The following is a 17,504-nucleotide window of genomic DNA, read 5'->3' on the forward strand; positions in this document are numbered from 1 at the left end:
CAAGTGGTAGGACGGGCCCCACACTATCCCATTGTTCACTAGGGCCAGCAGGTGCGCGGGACACCTGGCCCAGCTCGGCCGGGACACAGGTCTGCCCCCGTCACTCACAGCCGAGACGTGTGGAATTCTGCAGTCACAGCAGGTTCAAGGACCATCTTCTGTGTGACGGTGAGGACAGGGAACCCCTTACGCAAACTATCGAACCTCAGAGCCAACCCCCAGGGGTAGATTATGAAACAATCTGTCACCCCTGAGACTGTCAGTAGATCCGGGGTCCACTCGGCCCCATGCGGAGACCTCGGAGACGAGGCACATCCCTCCGACCTGGCCAGAGCCCGGCTGGCCGCTGCTGGGAGGGGACGGCACTGCACCTGAGGCCGTTGGAGCCCCGAGAGGGAGGGCTCTCATGTCCTCACATAGGTGGCCTCGGAGACTGAGGCTGTCCCCGTGTTGGTGTCACCAACGAGTCGGGCTAGGGGAAGGTCGGTCCTCGGCGACACCCATCACAAGTCTCAGCCCACTCAGGCCCTGTGCTGCCGGTGTAGCCACGCAGAGTGGGGGATGAAGGGAACTCACCCGGGGTCCAGGAATGCCTTGTTCGCCGATCTGGCCCGGGGGACCCGTGGGGCCCGCTACTCCCTGGTGGGGAAAGGCTCAGGTCAGTGTGGTGTCGAGCTGACGCTCCAGGAGGAAGCCCAGGATGACATGTGCACCTTCACGGAGCCCAGAGCCTCCCTAAAGCTGCCAAAGGGGTCCCCTGGGGCCACACTCCGGTGTCTGCCGTGGGAACGGCAGCCAGCCTGGGCCACGGAGGGGACGTCACTTTTAAAAAACGCACATGTGTCTGAGACGTCCCCAGCAGGAACAGTCGCAATCGCCAAAAGGCAGGAACCACCTGCGTGCCCCCTCACCGACGAGCAGGTCGGGAAGCTGGGGCCCACCGTGCCGTGGGATTTACTCGGCCGAGGAGAGGCGCCCCGCCTCACCCCACAACGCGGTGCGAAGGGAAGGGAGCCAGGCCCAGAGGCCGCCTGCTGAACGACCCCGTCTCTACGGAATGTCCAGAAGGAGGCAGATCCATAAAGGCAGGAGGGAAATGAGTGTCCCCAGGAGCTGGGGTGGGGACTCGAGGACCAACGACATCACGGGCACAGGGTCTCCTCTGGGGATCTGAGAACGTTGTGAAACTAGAGGAGGGGACACCCATGCACCCCTGGGAATGTACAAGATGCCCCTGCGCTGTTCCCTTTAACTGAGGCGACCCGTGCTCCGCTTGTGAAGTGAACTGTCACCTCCACTTAACAACATGCAACAGCCTCTGTGAGGTGGCTCAGGGCACGCCGGGTACTGACCTGTGCACCTCTGGTCCCCTGCTCCCCTGCGGCACCCGGCTGGCCGGGGTCACCTTTGTTGCCCTAGAAAGAAGGGAGGAGATGCAGGGAGGGGTCGGGGTGGGTCACACCAGCGTAGACTCTCTGGTCCACGATCACGTGGGACGAGGGGACTGGGCAGCAACCCCAGCCCTACGAGGGGGTTGGAAGCCATGGACCCGGCAGCCCCAGGGTGACACACCCAACAGGTGACGCCAGCTGTCCTTGTGCGCTGTTACAATCACTGCCCACCCTGGCCTCCCCTTTTCCTCAATGTGGCTTTGGGAAATAAGGACGTCTGGGGACCCAGACCTGCACTTCATGGGCAAGGAGCCCGAGACACCGCGACACTGTGACTTGCCAATGACCAGAGAAGTGGGTACATCGTGGACAAGGGTGCCCCAGAACTGCCCCCTCCATCTTTTCCCCTTCACCCCCGCCCCCCAGGTCCCCACGGTTAATCATCGTCACAAGTCCATTAGAAGAGGCCAAGTTGAAGGCCACAGGAAAAGTGGTAGCTGCTGGCTGACCCACCAGCCTTGGCGGTGAAGGAGAGAGGAGGTCTCCGCGTGTGGGCGGTGGGCACAGGACAGTCCCTGAGAGCCCACATCTAGCCACACTGAGATGACAGAGGAGAGGAGCCAACTGGGAGGCTTACCTTAGTTCCTACTGGGCCCCTCCGGCCATAGCCGCCCTGCGGAAGAAGGCGCACAGTGAGGGGAGCCAGGACGGAGCCCGGGGACTCTGTGTGACCTGACGCTCACATTCCTCTGCCACGCGCTGTGTGCCAGGCCCCATCAGCCCCGAGGACTCGCACACAAAACCACACCCTCCTTCCCGCCTGGTCTCGGGAAGGTTCGCCTCCACGCGCCCCCTCCACCACCGAGATGGAAGTTGCCAGGGCCGCTCCCAACCTGCCAAGTCAAACAACGACTCCTGGCTGCCCAGTTGGAGTTCCCAGGGAGAAATGCGAAGGGGGTGTCAGCGCCCTCCCATTCTCCCGCCAGTGAGAGCAGTCACTGGTGGGATGCGCTCCACCGAACGGAAGGGGCCCCAGACTCTCCGAGTCCGGCCGCCAAAAGTAACACATCCTCCGTCCACGGAGTGTCCAAGAGCACGGCTGTGACCCTGATGGCCCAGGGCGCTGGGTCTGCGCTCAAGTCTGGGCAACGCCTCCTGCCCACGCTCCAGACACGACTCCTCCTTCGCACCTCTGGGGTCGCCCAGTAAGTCACTCTGAGTTCCCAAGCAGAGTTCCCACGCCGGGTGTTTCCTCTCCAGTGGGAGGGGAGGGGCGGGGCGGGGCCGCGGGAACGTCCTGGGTGTATCTCCGCAAGGTTAGGGGCTGGGGTTCTGGGGCCGGTCACAGCCAGTGGTGACCAGGCCAGCCCTCTGCTGCGTCAACCCAAGGACCGTCATCTTACTCCCAACGGGCCAGCCCAAGGACCTCCTGGAGTGACCATTTTGCTACTTTCCGCTGACTGGCCGCTTCTTTAAGGGAAGACTGTGGCCTCCTTCCATGGATGGCACATGGACAAGTAGGGGAGGGGCGGGGCCAGGTCACTCCTCTACAGAGTGACCATCTAGCTGGTGCCTCCCAAAGGGGACAGCCTCAGCACGGCCAGAGGCCACCGGCGCTCGGGGATCCATTGCTCGGGCCAAAGGCAGCCCGTGGGGGCCCTGCCGGGGGTGGGGGGGGGGAGGGAGCCCCGCAGAAGGGGGAGCTGGCCCAGCGAGGGCCCAGGGAAGGAGGGCGCCGTGCCACAGGGCTCCCCCTGCAGCAAAGGAGGCAACGGAGGCCACAGGAGCCCTCGGCTGTATCGAATTCAAACCCACGCGTGCACTGAATCCGAACGAATGGTGCGCGCGGCTGTATCTCACGAAAACAAGTCCGGCCCGGCCCACGGACTGAGTGAGGCGGCCGCTCTAACAGTGGGGTTCCTCCGCGGCGCCTTTTCGTTCCAAAGCTGGGCGGCATTATTCAAGAATGATATTCAAAGCTTCTGAGGGCGTTTTCAGATAGTAAGTTTTCTTCTGGATTTTAAAAGCAAAATGATGCCCACAGCGTGTCCTCTGATTGCGAAGGAGAGTCGTTTCTTCTAAAAGCCCTCACGTCGGCAGGCTCCCTCCCAACCCGCCAGCGGCTCACCCCTTAAAATGTCACGGTCACGGGGGAAATGGCTGCACAGCCCCAGCCAGTGTCGGAGCAGAGACCTGCCCCGGGCACCCACAGCATCCTGAATGGCACCTGAGGATTGCCGATCCCGGACCCCTCCTCCCCGGGCACCGACCACCCGCTACCGGCTCGTGCTCTGAGCGCCCCCGGGCCCTGGGAGCCGGCAGACGACTCGCGCGAGCCTTTGGAATCGGGTACTAACTCCTCGACGGGACGCAAAGGTTAGGCATGCAGCCAGCTATTCTGCAGCTGACATTTCTGCACCGTCTTAAGAAGCCACCGCGAGATGCCATCGCTAGAAAACCGGAATCTGGTTTCATCGCCTGAGTCCCCGCAGCGCGCGCAACAGGAAACAGTTACACACCCAGTAACGATGAGCGACCCCATCTGCCTTCCTGCCGATTCCCTCACTCCCCCGGGGTCGCCTTTCATTTGGAGTTGTTACGTATTTCGTGAGAAGAAGCCTGGCCACATTTTCAGAGGCAGTAAAGATAGGACTTTGAAAAGCGTCGGCTCAGCATGTTTGGGGCAGGGCAGGGAAATAGGTCCGGGGGAGGGAGGGAAAGGGAGCACAGAGCAAAGGAAAAGAGCTGGAGACCTAAGCAGCCAGATTTGAGTGACAACAATTTCCGAAATTCCCTGAAGTTCCCTCACGGGATGTCGCTGAGTAACTGCCCCACACAGTGTTTGGCATTTCAATGGCGCTAACGTCACGCAGAGCCCCCTCAGCCCCCGGAGGTACTCACGTCCTTCCCGCGCTCCCCAGGGCTGCCAGGCACCCCGTCTCTCCCAGGGAGACCCTGGTGCAGGAGAGAAAACCCGCGTGAGATTCTCAGCTGCAGAGAAGAATGTCTAACCCGGCAATATTGCCCAAGACACCGCGGGGTGCAGGATGGACACCCAGGGCAGCCGGGCACTGTGTGGGTGGGTCCCGCTGGGGTGCAGTCCTGCTGGGGTGCAGTCCCATGGGCGCCAGCCTGGGCTGCACAAGCACTGTGTCTGCAAATGTCTAAGGGGCCCCAGTTCCGCCAAGGAGAAGCCCCCCTTGGAAGGGCTGTTTCCGTTCCCTGGCAGAGACTTCCTGCACGGGGACACGCCCTCAGATTCAGGGGACCCTCTGCCTCCTTCCGACCTCCCACATCCACAGCCTTGGAGGCCACCTCCTCGGCCTCGGGGCTGGGGACGAGCCAGCGTGAGTTTTGTCTCCTTGGCCCACCCCACACAGGGAGCCTGGCAACGAGGAGCATCATACCATGGACCCGAAGTCCCCGGTTTCCCCCTTGAGTCCTTTCTGCTGGCTGTCCCGTCCCGAGTCACCCTGAAAACGACACAGGTCAGGGGAATGAGCCACGCCGGCAGGGGAAGAAACTGAAGTTTGCTTTAGGGAAGGGAAGGTGTTTGCAGCTTATCTCGCCTCCGGCTCTGTGAAGCCCGTGAGAAAATGACCGACCATCCCCGGGCCGGCCTCCTGTCCTCCAGGCCGGGACGAGGCAAGAGGGAGCCCGGGCACCGTCCTCCCTGGGGCGAAGGATTTTTGAGCACCCACATCAGGTGCAGTGAAGGGGGTGGATGCCATCTGCCTGGGATGTTTCTGGAGGGACTGCCGCAGAGCCTCGCATCCACATCCTCACGCATATTTTTCCTGACCACCCCATCCGGCTGGGTTAAAGTGTCTGGAGACCACATTTTACAGAACCTTCTCAGGTGTCCGTAGGACAGGGCTTGCAAACACGTACCCCTACAGCTAGGCAGCAAACATATGGCCAGCCACCCCAAAACCAACGGAAACAGATTAACCATGTACTTTATCAGCACGTTTTAAAGCCACGTGGAAAGTAAAATTCTCCCTTTCAACCCTCTCTTCCCACAGACTCGGGTCTCCGATTGTCCATGAGGAATTCTCACCGGGTCACCTCGGATTCCAACGGTTCCTCTTTCTCCTTTGGTTCCCCTAGGTCCTTTGTCACCCTGAACAAAAAAATGCAAGTGGAGACTAAACATGAAAGAGAATTGTAATTTTTTTTTTGCCTCACCCTGAAAATCACTCTTCAGTTCATAAATCTTAAATAGACCGATGTTACGCATTTGCTCACTTGCCATGAGGATAAAATTACTTCCTGCTCGGTTCAGGGCGTCCACGGGTGCTTACCGGGGCCTACCCTGTACACACACTGCAGTTTATTTACAACACAACAGCCTCAGTCCCTGCACTGTGGGGCACAGTCTCCAACGAGACTCTGTAACATCACCTGTTGCAGCTGCCCACAGACGTAGGGGACGCCCAGGAGGCACCCCCAGAGGAGATCAGAGAAGGCTGCTTGGAGGAAGCGGAGTTAACACATAAGTGAAAGAAATAGCCCCAAGAGGAACCGGGGACAGGTTTTCCCTCACAGCAAATGTGGACGTGCACCTACCCTTCTCCCAGGACTCCCAGCCTCTCCGGAAAGACCAGGCAACCCCTTGTCTCCCTGCCGAAGACAAGGGCGAAACGTCATTCCTGGCACAGTCGCTACCGAAGACTGAGCACCATCCCGGGAATCTTGGGGACCAAGGCGCCCGGGACTCAGCACTCCAGTTTACTTACGTCTTCGCCGTCAAGACCGTCTAGTCCGATTTCCCCTAGTTCACCCTGTGAGGGGCAGGACACAGGGGTGAGTGTCGGAGTCCTTCGGGCAGAGGGGCAGGGAGAAATTCCGCGCAAGTTTCAATGTAAAAAGAAAACCAGGCTCCGTACCTTCTCTCCTGGGAACCCACGAGATCCCTAGAAAGGAAGGGAAAGGGAAACATTATCTCCATTCTGGAAGCCAGACCCTCAGCTGCAGCACGGCGCTGCCCCACACCCAGCCGAAAGCCACGGCAGCTGAGAATTCACTATTAGAGATGCATTTGTTTGGATTGCTGTCTCACCATCTCAGGGAGGTGACAAAGCTAATTCTCCTGGGCCTAAGCCCTTGGGTGGTTTTTGCTTTCTGGGAAAGGGGCCTGAAAGCCAGGGTCAGGGCTCCAAGGTCCCTCTGTGACAGGCAGGACAGTGGCCCTGCCTTCAGCGCCTGCTCTTTAACTTCAGCCAGTGGAGGAGACAGTTCGTCAGCCCTTGAATCCAAGTATTTCCTGCAGAGGACCAGTGGGTGCAGCGGTCTCTGCCTCCATCTTGCACCCCCACCTCCATGGCTCCTCTTGGGGTCCCGGGCTGAAGCCACGGGCACTGGCCTTCCCTCTAACCTGGCCCACACCTGTCTGTCCTCGTGACAGGTTCCCAGAGGCTCCCTGTTTCCACAGGAAACTATTTCTGCCCCTCAGGTTCCCTTCCCAGCATGGCCTGCACTCTTGGGCCCCCAGCTGTGGCCGCCCTCCCAGCAGAGGGCCCCCGCCCTATCCTCCCCCAGGACACACGGGGAGGAACCAGGACTTCTGCAGGTGCCGCTGCCCCTCGGCCCGCCACCCAGGGCTGTGGCCCTGCCGCGTGTGGCGGCCCCCACACAGTACCTTTATTCCTCTCTGGCCGGGGCAGCCCTGGAAGCCTTGGGTGCCATTCACGCCGGGAGGGCCCCGCTCACCCTGTCAGGGAGACAAAGCTGTTTTACAAGGTGGGGCTCCTGGTCCTCAGTCCCCACAGGGTCCGCAGCTCTGTGAAAGGCGCGCCTTAGGAAGCCGATTTACTGCCAGGGCGGCTGACTGAGCCGACAGGGCCCCAGCATCCCTGCCCCTGAGGCCCAGGGCACAGCATCCCGGGGGGGAGGACACCGGGTGGGTCTGTGGTGCAGAAGTTGCCGCCGGGGGGCCCAGGTGGGCAGGCCCCCGCGGAGAACGCTCGGCCTGACCGCTCTGTGTGGGCCCGCATCCCCAGCTCTCCAGTGAGGCTGGGAGCCTGTGACCTCGCCTACTCCCAAGGGGCCCCGGAATCCCAGGCTGGGCCTTCTTCTAGTGTCTCAAAGCCTCTCTGGCCACGTCTGTCCCTGGGACCGCTTCCAGAAGGCTCTGCCCACCCTCAACTGGACCCCGAGGCTCTTGACCATCCAAATCTTCCCTGGGAGACTTCCCCTGAAGGGCGTGACCCGATCACAGCCTGATGAGGGCCCCGGCACCCCACTCCCACTGCCTCCCATCTGTGCTTGGGGATCTGACTGTGCAGAGCCGGACGTGGTGACCCCGGGCCTCAGGCGCAGTGGCCCTTCCCTGAGACACAGAGGGAGGGAAGCCCCACTGCTTTCCATCACGTCGCAGTCCGACAGCGTTGCTGAGGAAGTTACCCCTCAGTGCTTCCCAGCGGGAAAGGCCGCAGAAACGGAGGGACTGGGAACCCCACCATTCGGTCCCGGCACAGAACAAGGAGGGAGTGACAATTTCGGGAATAAGCAACTTCACTTACGGGTCCGCCCTCGTCACCGGGGTAACCTCGGTAGCCGTCTTCTCCAGAAATGCCCTAAAACAAAGCACGTGGGTTCCTGGGTAAATCCGCGGGGTGCTGGAGGGTTTTGCTCCGTATCGAAGCGTCCCCCTGACCCCCGCGTGAGGCAGAGCGGCGCTCGAGTTTAGTGTGGCTTTAGCTGTCCCCTTGAACTGCCCAGTTCCCCACTCGTTGTTTTGGTGCGATTGTTCTTTCTGTCAGTCCCTTTAAGGCCCCTGATCTGTCACAAAATCCTGGCTGTTTCCTGTCCGAGGCAGATGCCAAGCGCCCCTGGGGACCGTCCGTCCTCAGTGAGTGGTCAGAGATGCCCGCTGGTTTTAACTTGCTTTTGTAACACGCAGAGCCAGTGGGTCAGGGAACAGCGAGACCCCCTCGCCCCCGGGACTGGGGGATGGGAGCGGGTATGTGGACACTCGTCCAATCCTCCGATCCTCTGTCCTACAGCCTGGGGGCCCCTCCTCCCCCTTCTCCCTCTCCAGCCAAGGTGATGACAGACTTCGGAGCCCGAGCCTCGGGCGTAAGGAAAGGGTGCAGCCGCCGTACCTTCGGCCCGATGCTGCCGATGGGCCCGCGGTCTCCCCTCTGTCCGGAGCACTTGCAGGGCACCCCGCAGCACGCTTTCTCCGCGACGTTGTCCTGCCAAATTGTAACAGCACGTTGGAGTCTCAATGGGCCTGCCCAAACAGCACAGGCGGGCCCTACAGGGCGAGGCCTGAGCTGTGTGGATCCCACAGGGAGAGAAGTCACCCCGGCGTGGCATTCGCTCAGAGACCGGCTTCCTGGCTTCACTGTCGGGGGCTGGGGGGGGGCGGGGCGGTCAGTCACTAATGGGAGACCAAGAGCAAAGTAAAATAAACCTTGTTCACAATGTCCCCTCAGGTTGGGCCTTATCTCTAGAACTTTCCAGCACAGATACTCAAGTTTCAAACGTGAAGCGTACTTTATGTACTTTTAAGCTCCAAAGAGCAAAACCTAATGAACAAATGGCCGAAGGTCAGAACAGAAGGAGGTTTCAAATCGAAGGCCCGGGGTCAGGGCCGGGGACCTGGGCACCGGCCTGGAGGAGGCCTGGTGTGGGGCAGACCCCGAGGTCCCTGCCTCCCAGCTACAGCACCACCAGCCGGGTCACCAGCCTCTGCGGCCCTCACACACCCTTCCCGCCCCAGCATGGGGAAGCTGCCCCAAACTACACCTCCACCTGCTAAACTCGTGGCGGTCAGGTATGTTTTCTGGCAGAGAGCTTCCCAGAGCTTGCCCTTCCTCCCGTATCCCAGGTTCACCGCCTAACCACACGTCCCTCCAGCCGGTTTTCAAAACCCTGGTTCCGGTGCTGGGAGGCCACAGAGAGGAGGCAGGGCATACTCAGTCCATCCGGTGGCCCACTGTGGTCCCTGGAGGGCCTCAGAGTGGACCGCTCAGCCCACATCTCCCGAAAGCCCCACCCCCACTCCCAACCCTCCCGCTGAGAGAGGCTGAACTCTGGAGGGGGAGCAAGCCCAGGGGCACCTTCACCTGCTCAAAGGAAACTGGAAGAGAAGGCATCAGCACCCCTTCTCCACCCAGAAATGGTCTTTCCTTTCCCTGCACATTCTCGTTCGCCTCATGCCGGCTCTCTGAGGCCGTGGACATGGTTTCTGTTCGGGAAGGGTCGGTCTCAAACCAGCAATCTCATGAATGAAAAGACCTCTATCAAAGGGAGCAGAGGGGATGCTGAGGCCAAAACATCAGCACACCTGGGGACACGTGTCCCAGCTCACTGACTCTCGCTCTGGATCTCTTCCTGTCCAGGACTCACACATGTTAGGGCAACAAGGCAGGTCCCACATGTATTCCATGGGTTAATTCACCCACCCAGCAGCCTCTCCCCCGTCACCAGGTGATCGCTGATTTCATTATACGTTTTTAAAGGTTTTATTTATTTATTCTTAAGATAGAGGGAAAGGGAGGGAAAAAGACAGCGAGAGAAAGAAACATCAATTTGTGGTTGCCTCTTATGCGCCCCCTACTGGGGACCTTCCCTGCAACCCAGGCATGTGCCCTGACTGGGAATCAAACCAGCAACCCTTTGGTTCTCAGGCCGATGCTCAATCCACTGAGCCACACCAGCCAGGGCCTGATGTCTTTATCCTGAGAAGCCAAAAGCTGTGGTTGGCATACGGAGGCACATAATACGCACTAGCTGCTCCGCGAGCTCGTAGTCCAGGTCCAGCAAGTTGAGCCTCAGGGGCCTGTTGTACAGGAACCCTCGCCCGAACTCCAGCTGCATCAGCTGCTCCAAGTTGGCGACGCGTTCCAGGCCCACCAAGATCAGCGCCTGGACACCTGCGAGGATGGGCACATTTCTAAGGCTGACAGGGGCGCTGGAGAGCCACGGCATCTTTCTTCTTCAAAGACCACATCAGTGTATCATTTGGCCCTTCCCGGAGACACGTTTATGCGAGCCAGTTAGCCCCTGTATGGCGCTGAGATACTGCAGCTTCGAGCCCCTTGGAGCAGTGGTCTCAGACACGGCAGTGACTACACTGCTTCATATGAATACAGGTAGTGACCCCGCAAAGTGTCTTCGTGCACGAATTCCCCAACTGGTCCTACTTGACCCGGGTGTGCTGAGGAAAGAGGTACCACACCCTCAAAATCAGGCGAGAGCAATCGCGTCTCCACTGCTCGGGGAAACGAGCGATAAACAGCGTTCTCGTGGTGACTGAATGCTTCCCTGTACTGTGGCCAACCCCCCCCCCCCCCCCCCGCCCCGGCGCTGGCGCCGCACTCCGGCAGTCAGAGCTGCCAGAGCCCGGAGCTGGGCAGGCAGCTGTCCCGTCCGAAAGCAGCCACCACGGCTCATCCAGTCAGTCAGCTTAAATCTAAAAGCGTGCTTTTATTTATGTTATATTACAGTTTATGTTTCTTGGATGTTGTTGTCTTCTTGAGCTGGGCTAACTGAAAAGACAGCAATATTTTTTGCTGCAAAATTAATTCCTAGTTTACGTGATGTCGCTAAGTGAATCAAGCCTTCCTGCCCTCTTGCAAAAGCGTCATGCTTCCTGATGTCATACCACCTGCGTAGGTCTGAGACGGCAGGGCCTGTGCCAGGACTCAGTCTGGGGTACAGGTGGCTCCTGGCCGCCCCATCCCCTTGCCCCAGGGGGGCAGCAGGGAGCCAAGATGCCCAGGAGGGCGGCCCGAGGACCTGTCAGCGATTTCCTTTCTCTCCAGCAGGACCGCGCATCTGCCTCCCCCACGGCTCCGTCTCACGTTGAGAAAACCCCGGAACCTACCTTCTTGTCGGAGTTCCTCCGAAGCCTTTTGTAAAGCAGCCAGATCTCCATCCACCCCATCCGTAAAATGAATGACCACCTGAAAATACAAGACGAGTCAAACTCCAGCTGAAACTGAAAAGAAACATCACAGGCGCTTGCGAGGGAGCTCCGCCCTTCGAACCCCTCTGTTTCCAGCTAAGGAAACTGGGGCGAGGTCGGGCACCATGGCCCGGTGTCCCCGGGTTCTTGGCTGCCCTGCAGTTACTCCAGTGGGAAAGGAAGCAGTGTGTGGTGGTGTTCAATTTATCCAAAACCACAGGTGGATATTTTCTTAGAGAGCTTAAGTAAAACCAGGGAGACACCGCTCTTCGGAGTACGCCAGGCTGAGTGAATGACTCACACCAGAGACACTCCCAAGGCCACGGAACACGAAGGGTGTTAATGGAACACCACAGGCCTCCTGGTGACCAGGGGAAGGCCCTGCTCACCTTCACGCTGTCCGGCGAGGCCTGCCGGAACTTGTTCTGATAGGCCTTCAGCGTGTCCGCCGTGAGGACATAGGGGTGCTGGCTGCGCATGTTCCGGAACTTCTCGAGCAGCTCCGGCTGGTACTCAGCAAAGTCAAAGGCCTCCACGGGGCCCGAGGGCGTATTGCCCACCACGGACACCCGGACGACGGGCATCTGGCCGCCGCTGCAGCTGAGTCTTTGCATCTGGCTGATTCGATTCAAGACGGCGTCCACCTTCGACTCAAGGCCCTTCTGAGCCACAAAGACATTCTGATCTCTTGAGCCATCGAACCCCAGAATCACATCCAGGTTACAGGCTGTGGGGGGAAGCAGGCAGTGAGCTCCGAGAGGGGCTGTGGAGATGAGCCCAACATTCGGGCACAGCCCCAGGGACAGGACCAGGGCCCCTGGCTCTAAGCTAAGGGCAGCGCTTGTGCGGATGAACTGTGAGAAGCAGCCCGCCTGCCTGCCTCCCCGGGGCCCCAGTGCAGACTGTGCGGGTTTCCCGTGATGACGTTCAGTTGCCACTTAGGTGCCTCCCAAGTTCGTGCTTTAAACTACAGGCACCTGAGAGCTCGAATACTCTGCCCTCCTGTCACTGATCTAAGAAGTCTGTGGACAGAAACGGGGTCGACAGTCAGAATGGCTGGGGGATTAAAGAAGAGAGAGAAAGTCAGTCTTATAAGAGCAAGAGAGGCAGGCTTCCCTCTTATACTGGAAGAGCACCCCACAGCAGGTGAGGTGACCGCCAGGACTCAACCCACATGGACAGGGGTCCATAAATGGCCACAGGAAGTCGATGCTTAAGGAACCCCTTGGCTAGCTCTGGGAGTCTAGACAAATCTAGGCAACCGAGTCAGCCAAGCACAGCAGCGAGACCGGGCTGCACGTGTGGCTGTGGCGGGGGCTACCTTTGGCCACGTCCGTCTGCCCCGGACACAGGTTCTTCTGCATGGCGGCATCCAGGGTCTCCAGCACTTGCTCCTTCAGCTCCGACAGCTCCTGGATGCTCCCCACGCGGAAGGCCATGGCGCTGTTGGACGCAATCTTCCCGAGCTCCACGGAGTCGGCGTTCCCCAGGCCCAGCGCAAACACCTTGACCCCTCTCTGGGTGAGTGCCAAGCTGGCCTCCTGCGCGTCCTCGATGGACCGCCCCCCGGTGATCACAAAGGCGACCTGGTAGACCTGCTGATCCAGGCGGCTGCCGGCCTCCGGCACGAAGTGGTTCAGCCGCAGGTGCTCCATGGCCACCTTGGTGTTGGCGTGCCGCCCCCCCTTGTACACCACTCTGTTGATGGCGCCCACGATCTGCTGCTTGGTGGAGAAGTCCTTCAGGAAGAACTCGTCGGTGGGGTCGGAGTTGTACTGCACCAGCCCCACTTGGATGGAGTCGTCGGGCCCGGAAACCGTGTCCACGATGTCGGACACGAAGTGGAGCACTTCCTGGAAGCTGCTCCGCTGGAAGTTGATGGAGCCGTCCAGCAGGAACACGATGTCCGCTTTCTTGCTTTCTGAAAGTAGCCGAAACAAAAAGGAGCACCGAGCTGGTTTCCACAGCCACAGTCAACACACAGGACACCCCGCAACCGATTGGCTCCACCCCACGCCTCTGTAGTCTCCAAATCCACAGCCCTCAAACCATTGTGCTAAAAACAAGATAAGTGATACATCACTGAAACAAAAAGGAAAGGAAACAGGAGAACTCGGGGGAACTGAGTCCCGGCTATCCCACCCGAAACAGTAATCTGCTGTGGAGCCCTGACTGCAGGGGTTTTAGGAAATGCCACCGAACACTTTCCTCCGGTCCCAACAAAGGATGTCATCTGGCAAGAACTGGGAACATGTGCTAGAGGCAGAGCAAGGACAGGCTGGCAGGAACTGATCGCAAAATGGGAAGCAGACCCCACACGCCTTTGGAGGGTCGCCTGCCAACATGCTGAGAGCTTTGTGGGACACTGCTGAAAACCAGTGGCGTTTGGGGTCATTTCCTAATTCCACCAAGCGGTCAAGACCAGAGCAGAGGGTCATGGGCTGGCCAGCTTCCATGAAGCCATCCTGTTCTGAGAGCCAGCACTCAGTGCACCTTCGAGGGCCTCTCAGTGGGGCTGCGTTCACCTCGGAGAAGCTCACGGACGTCTCGGGGGGGGGGGGGGGCCAGTAACCCTTTGCTTTCTGGGATGCGTTTCCTTCCACAATTTCAGCTAAATTGTTGTTCCAGTATTTAATTTCTAATATTACCTGGGGCAACACCCCTATGAGATGAAAATCATCCAAATAAATGCCAATGACATTTTTAAACTGAAAAACAGTTGGCATCCCACCCCGTAGCCGTGGGTCCCACCGCTCGTACCTGTCTGAGGCGGGGAAGTCGCCGGCACTCCCGGAGGTGCCGGCGTGACCCCAGAGGGTCCAACTGCACTCGCGACCCTGTCTTCTAGGTTGGGGAGGTCTCTGAACTCTTGCACCGTGAAGACCAGTCTGGGGTTGTTGGTGATGGTCTGCAGCTCCGTTCTGTCGACGTTTCGGCTCCCCACCCCTAAACTCACAATCCCTGAGGAGCGTATCACCTGGGAAAACCTGGAAACGTCATCCTGGGACTTTCCGCCCAGAAACAGAACCAGGTGTTGGGGCACCCCATCTTCTATCCGGCTCCCAGCAGACTTGACAAAGAGATTTCTTGCCACAAATTCCAGAGCTTTGCCCGTGTTGAGCGGAGACCCCCCTCTGAACGCCAGGCGGCGTATGGCATTGATCACGGCGGCCGGGGACTTGTGGGTCTTCAGGTAGAATTCGGGGAAGACCTCGTTGCTGAACTGCACAAGCCCGATCCTCACTTTGTTGGGGCCGATGTTGAGTCTCCGGACGATCCTCAGGATGAAGTCTCGGATGTGAGCGATGCCTTCGGGCCTCACTCCCTCTGAGCTGTCGACGAGGAAGACGATGTCCGCCGCGTCACTCTCGACGGCTGCGGACAAGAGGGCACAGGAGGAAGCTCAGGACGCGGCGGGCGGTCAGCTGCTTCTGTTTCTGCCCTTGGCGTTTTATTCTGGACTTTGTGCTATATTGCACCCCAGTAATAAGACTAAAACTATAACCCGAGTCACATGTGTTTATAGCTTGGGTTTTTTTTTTTAAATAATCATTAAAATTGGGCCTTTTGCACCCAAACAGTATCCACTTCTTGAAATATTTTAAGTTCTCCAAACTTTTCTGAGTTTACTCAATTTTAAGTTCGGCTTTGTGGTCTGGGTTACAACTAATGTGAAAAATCAAAGCGATATTTGGAAAGAAAACCCGGGAACCCCAACCTACAGAATTGTGCATGGTAACAACCAGGAGGCACGAAGGTCCCCAGACCGCCATCCCCGTGGCACCGGAAGAGGGGGCCCGCTGAGGTCAAAGGTCCTCTCCTGGTCTGGGACCACCCCTTAGCCGCTGGTGCAGCCTCCCTGCTGTTACCGTCAGCCTGTGTCTTTTTGCTCACGGATCTCCAGCATTTATACAGAGGTTTTACTTTCAATCCTACTTCTCCTAGATCTTCACATGAGCCCATTTTTTAACTAAGAAATTAATCTGAAAGTCCTGCTTTCCTCTTAGTTAGAATTCTAGGTATTTTTTTAGATGTCACGTATTAAATGGCTCATAGGTTTCCACTTGACAAATTCAACCGGCCTTTTGCCTCACAAGTCACCGGGCTACCGGTTGTGGAAACAGCACAGCAAAGGCTGAGCAAGTCTTGCCACTGAGCCATTCACGCTGAGGAAGAGAGACGCTGCCCCACGCACACAGCGGGCCCGGGGCTCTCCTGCGGGACGCAAAAGACCATAGGGGAATACCAACGTCAGGGAAAGCCACCTGGTAACCATGACACATCAGACAAAAATGAGGTCACACGGCCATCACCGTGTGTGAATGCTGACGAAAAGAAGACAGAAATAACCAAACACCCCTCTCTCCTGGCTGAGAGGAGCTGCCGGGGTTTCTTCGCCCCTGGCAGCTTCAGCCCTAAGATTCAGCAAGGCATCAGCCATTAGGGTCACCTCCCTTTCTTGACCGCATCTGATCCTGGCCAAGGCCCATTTCCTTGAGCCTTCCACAGACTCACCTGCCGCGAGCTCAGGTCCTAGCAGTCACCCTCCCTAGATTGGTGGCGTCCCACGGCTCACCTCCCGCCTGCGCCGAGCCAGAGGCCCGCCTGGCCCGGCCACAGGTGTGCCTGTGTTTTCATGGCACTCGCCACGAGCACCATGGGTATTCCTTTTTGGTTATCAACCCCCCAACCCCGGAGACAGACAGCCACAGCAAGCACCCCACTCACCTGGAGGAGGATAGCTCGTGCTGGCCAGCAGCTGCTGTATCTGCTGGGAAGTCAGGGTCGTGATGGGGGTCAGCAGCTTCTGCTCCAGGCGGGGCAGCTCCCGGAAGGTGCTCACCGAGAACACGTACTCGGGGCTCAGGGAGATCTTCACCAGCTCCTCTGGGTCCACACTCCGGGCCACGGTGAGGGGCGCCACGCCGGAGCGCTTGAGCTCTATTGCCGCGTCTTCCACCTCGTCCCCGGATTTCCCAGACGAGATGAGGACCAGGAACTGAGGGACGCCCTCTTCGATCCGGCTCCCCAGGGGCCTCTTGAAGATATTGCTGGACACGAAATCCAGGGCGCTGCCGACGTTGGCCTGCCTCCCGCCCTTGGGCTGCAGCTGCCGCACCACGTTCCGCACCTCCTCCTTGCTGGAGTAGGCGTTGAGCGGGAACTCCACCCTGGGCTTCTCATCGCTGAACTGGATGACCGCCACCCTGGTGGTGTCGAAGCCCACATCCAACGAGTCCACCAGCCTCTCGATGAGCATGCGGATGTACGGAAACTCGGGGCCGGCGCGCAGGGACCCGTCAATGAGAAAGACCACGTCCTTCTTGCCGCCAGCACCTGGGGACCCAACAACGTCGGGAGTTCACTTTCACTGGCGCCTGATTCTTAGCTCGAGCCAACAACCTCCCTCCTGTCGCGGAACCACCACGTAACGGGCAAAGTTCCTGATCCTAACGATTTTGGTTAAAACCCCTGCATCCCGGCCCAGTGACTACAAGTCAGAGAGAAGAGAGGAACCGCCAAGGCTAAGGAAGGGTCGCTGTGAGGGAGGCAGAGACTGGCCACACAGAGCCATGTGTGGATGGCGTGGGGACAGTGTTCGGGAAGGAAGGGACCTCAGCTGTGACAGATGCTGTTTGTGGGTCAAGCCAGAAGGCACCTGAGAACTGACCTTGGGTTCGGCCAGATGGAGGGCCCACGGGAGGAATGCTCTGTGTGCGGCCGCGTGATGCGGGGGGCAGACTGGGGGGCTCAGAGCGGAGGTATGGAGGGTGTGGGATCTGAATGGGGACCAAGGCACCGCTGGAGGGGACACGGGGCATTGGGAGGGAGGGTCTAAGACAGAGAGAAAGCAATGCATTTGCCATATGGAGAACGTTGCCCTCCCCATGCTCGGGGAGCACGGGAGATCAGGAGAGAGGAGAAGCAGAGGGCACCCCTGTGTAAAAGAGAGGACAGCCTGGGAGCAGACAGGGGTCACCACGGTCACGGGCAGGCGGGGAGGGATGCTGAGGCAAGGACTCCGGTGCTGGGAGAGACCATGTGGTTCCTCTGGGAGCTCTTCTCCAATTCCCTGACATTTGCCAGGGAAATGGGATTCCAGGTAAGCAAGCATCTCAGAGCAGGCTGAGAGGGCAGGGCAGAGCGGAAGCAGGGTGGGGCGTGAATGGGCGGGAGTCCTGTTGCTGCAGAAG

The 17,504-nt window shown here is 59.0% G+C and overlaps 1 protein-coding gene across 1 annotated transcript in view; it reads right to left on the reverse strand.

The window, feature by feature from the left end:
- COL6A3 (collagen type VI alpha 3 chain) overlaps positions 1-17,504 on the reverse strand; it is a 70,577-nt gene that overhangs the window by 22,763 nt on the left and 30,310 nt on the right. Inside the window, exons 9-26 of the mRNA XM_024564201.3 lie at positions 16,039-16,647; positions 14,071-14,685; positions 12,632-13,231; positions 11,700-12,037; positions 11,230-11,308; positions 10,131-10,276; positions 8,498-8,590; positions 7,916-7,969; positions 7,033-7,104; positions 6,281-6,307; positions 6,131-6,175; positions 5,961-6,014; positions 5,452-5,514; positions 4,799-4,864; positions 4,293-4,346; positions 2,029-2,064; positions 1,353-1,415; positions 577-639 (exon numbers count right to left, since the gene is read on the reverse strand). Of these exons, the coding sequence (XP_024419969.2) occupies positions 577-639; positions 1,353-1,415; positions 2,029-2,064; positions 4,293-4,346; positions 4,799-4,864; positions 5,452-5,514; positions 5,961-6,014; positions 6,131-6,175; positions 6,281-6,307; positions 7,033-7,104; positions 7,916-7,969; positions 8,498-8,590; positions 10,131-10,276; positions 11,230-11,308; positions 11,700-12,037; positions 12,632-13,231; positions 14,071-14,685; positions 16,039-16,647 (3,077 nt within the window). The remainder of the gene's footprint in view (positions 1-576; positions 640-1,352; positions 1,416-2,028; positions 2,065-4,292; positions 4,347-4,798; positions 4,865-5,451; positions 5,515-5,960; positions 6,015-6,130; positions 6,176-6,280; positions 6,308-7,032; positions 7,105-7,915; positions 7,970-8,497; positions 8,591-10,130; positions 10,277-11,229; positions 11,309-11,699; positions 12,038-12,631; positions 13,232-14,070; positions 14,686-16,038; positions 16,648-17,504) is intronic.

Source organism: Desmodus rotundus, chromosome 2, assembly GCF_022682495.2.
Source record: "Desmodus rotundus isolate HL8 chromosome 2, HLdesRot8A.1, whole genome shotgun sequence".
NCBI classification, from domain to species: domain Eukaryota; kingdom Metazoa; phylum Chordata; class Mammalia; order Chiroptera; family Phyllostomidae; genus Desmodus; species Desmodus rotundus.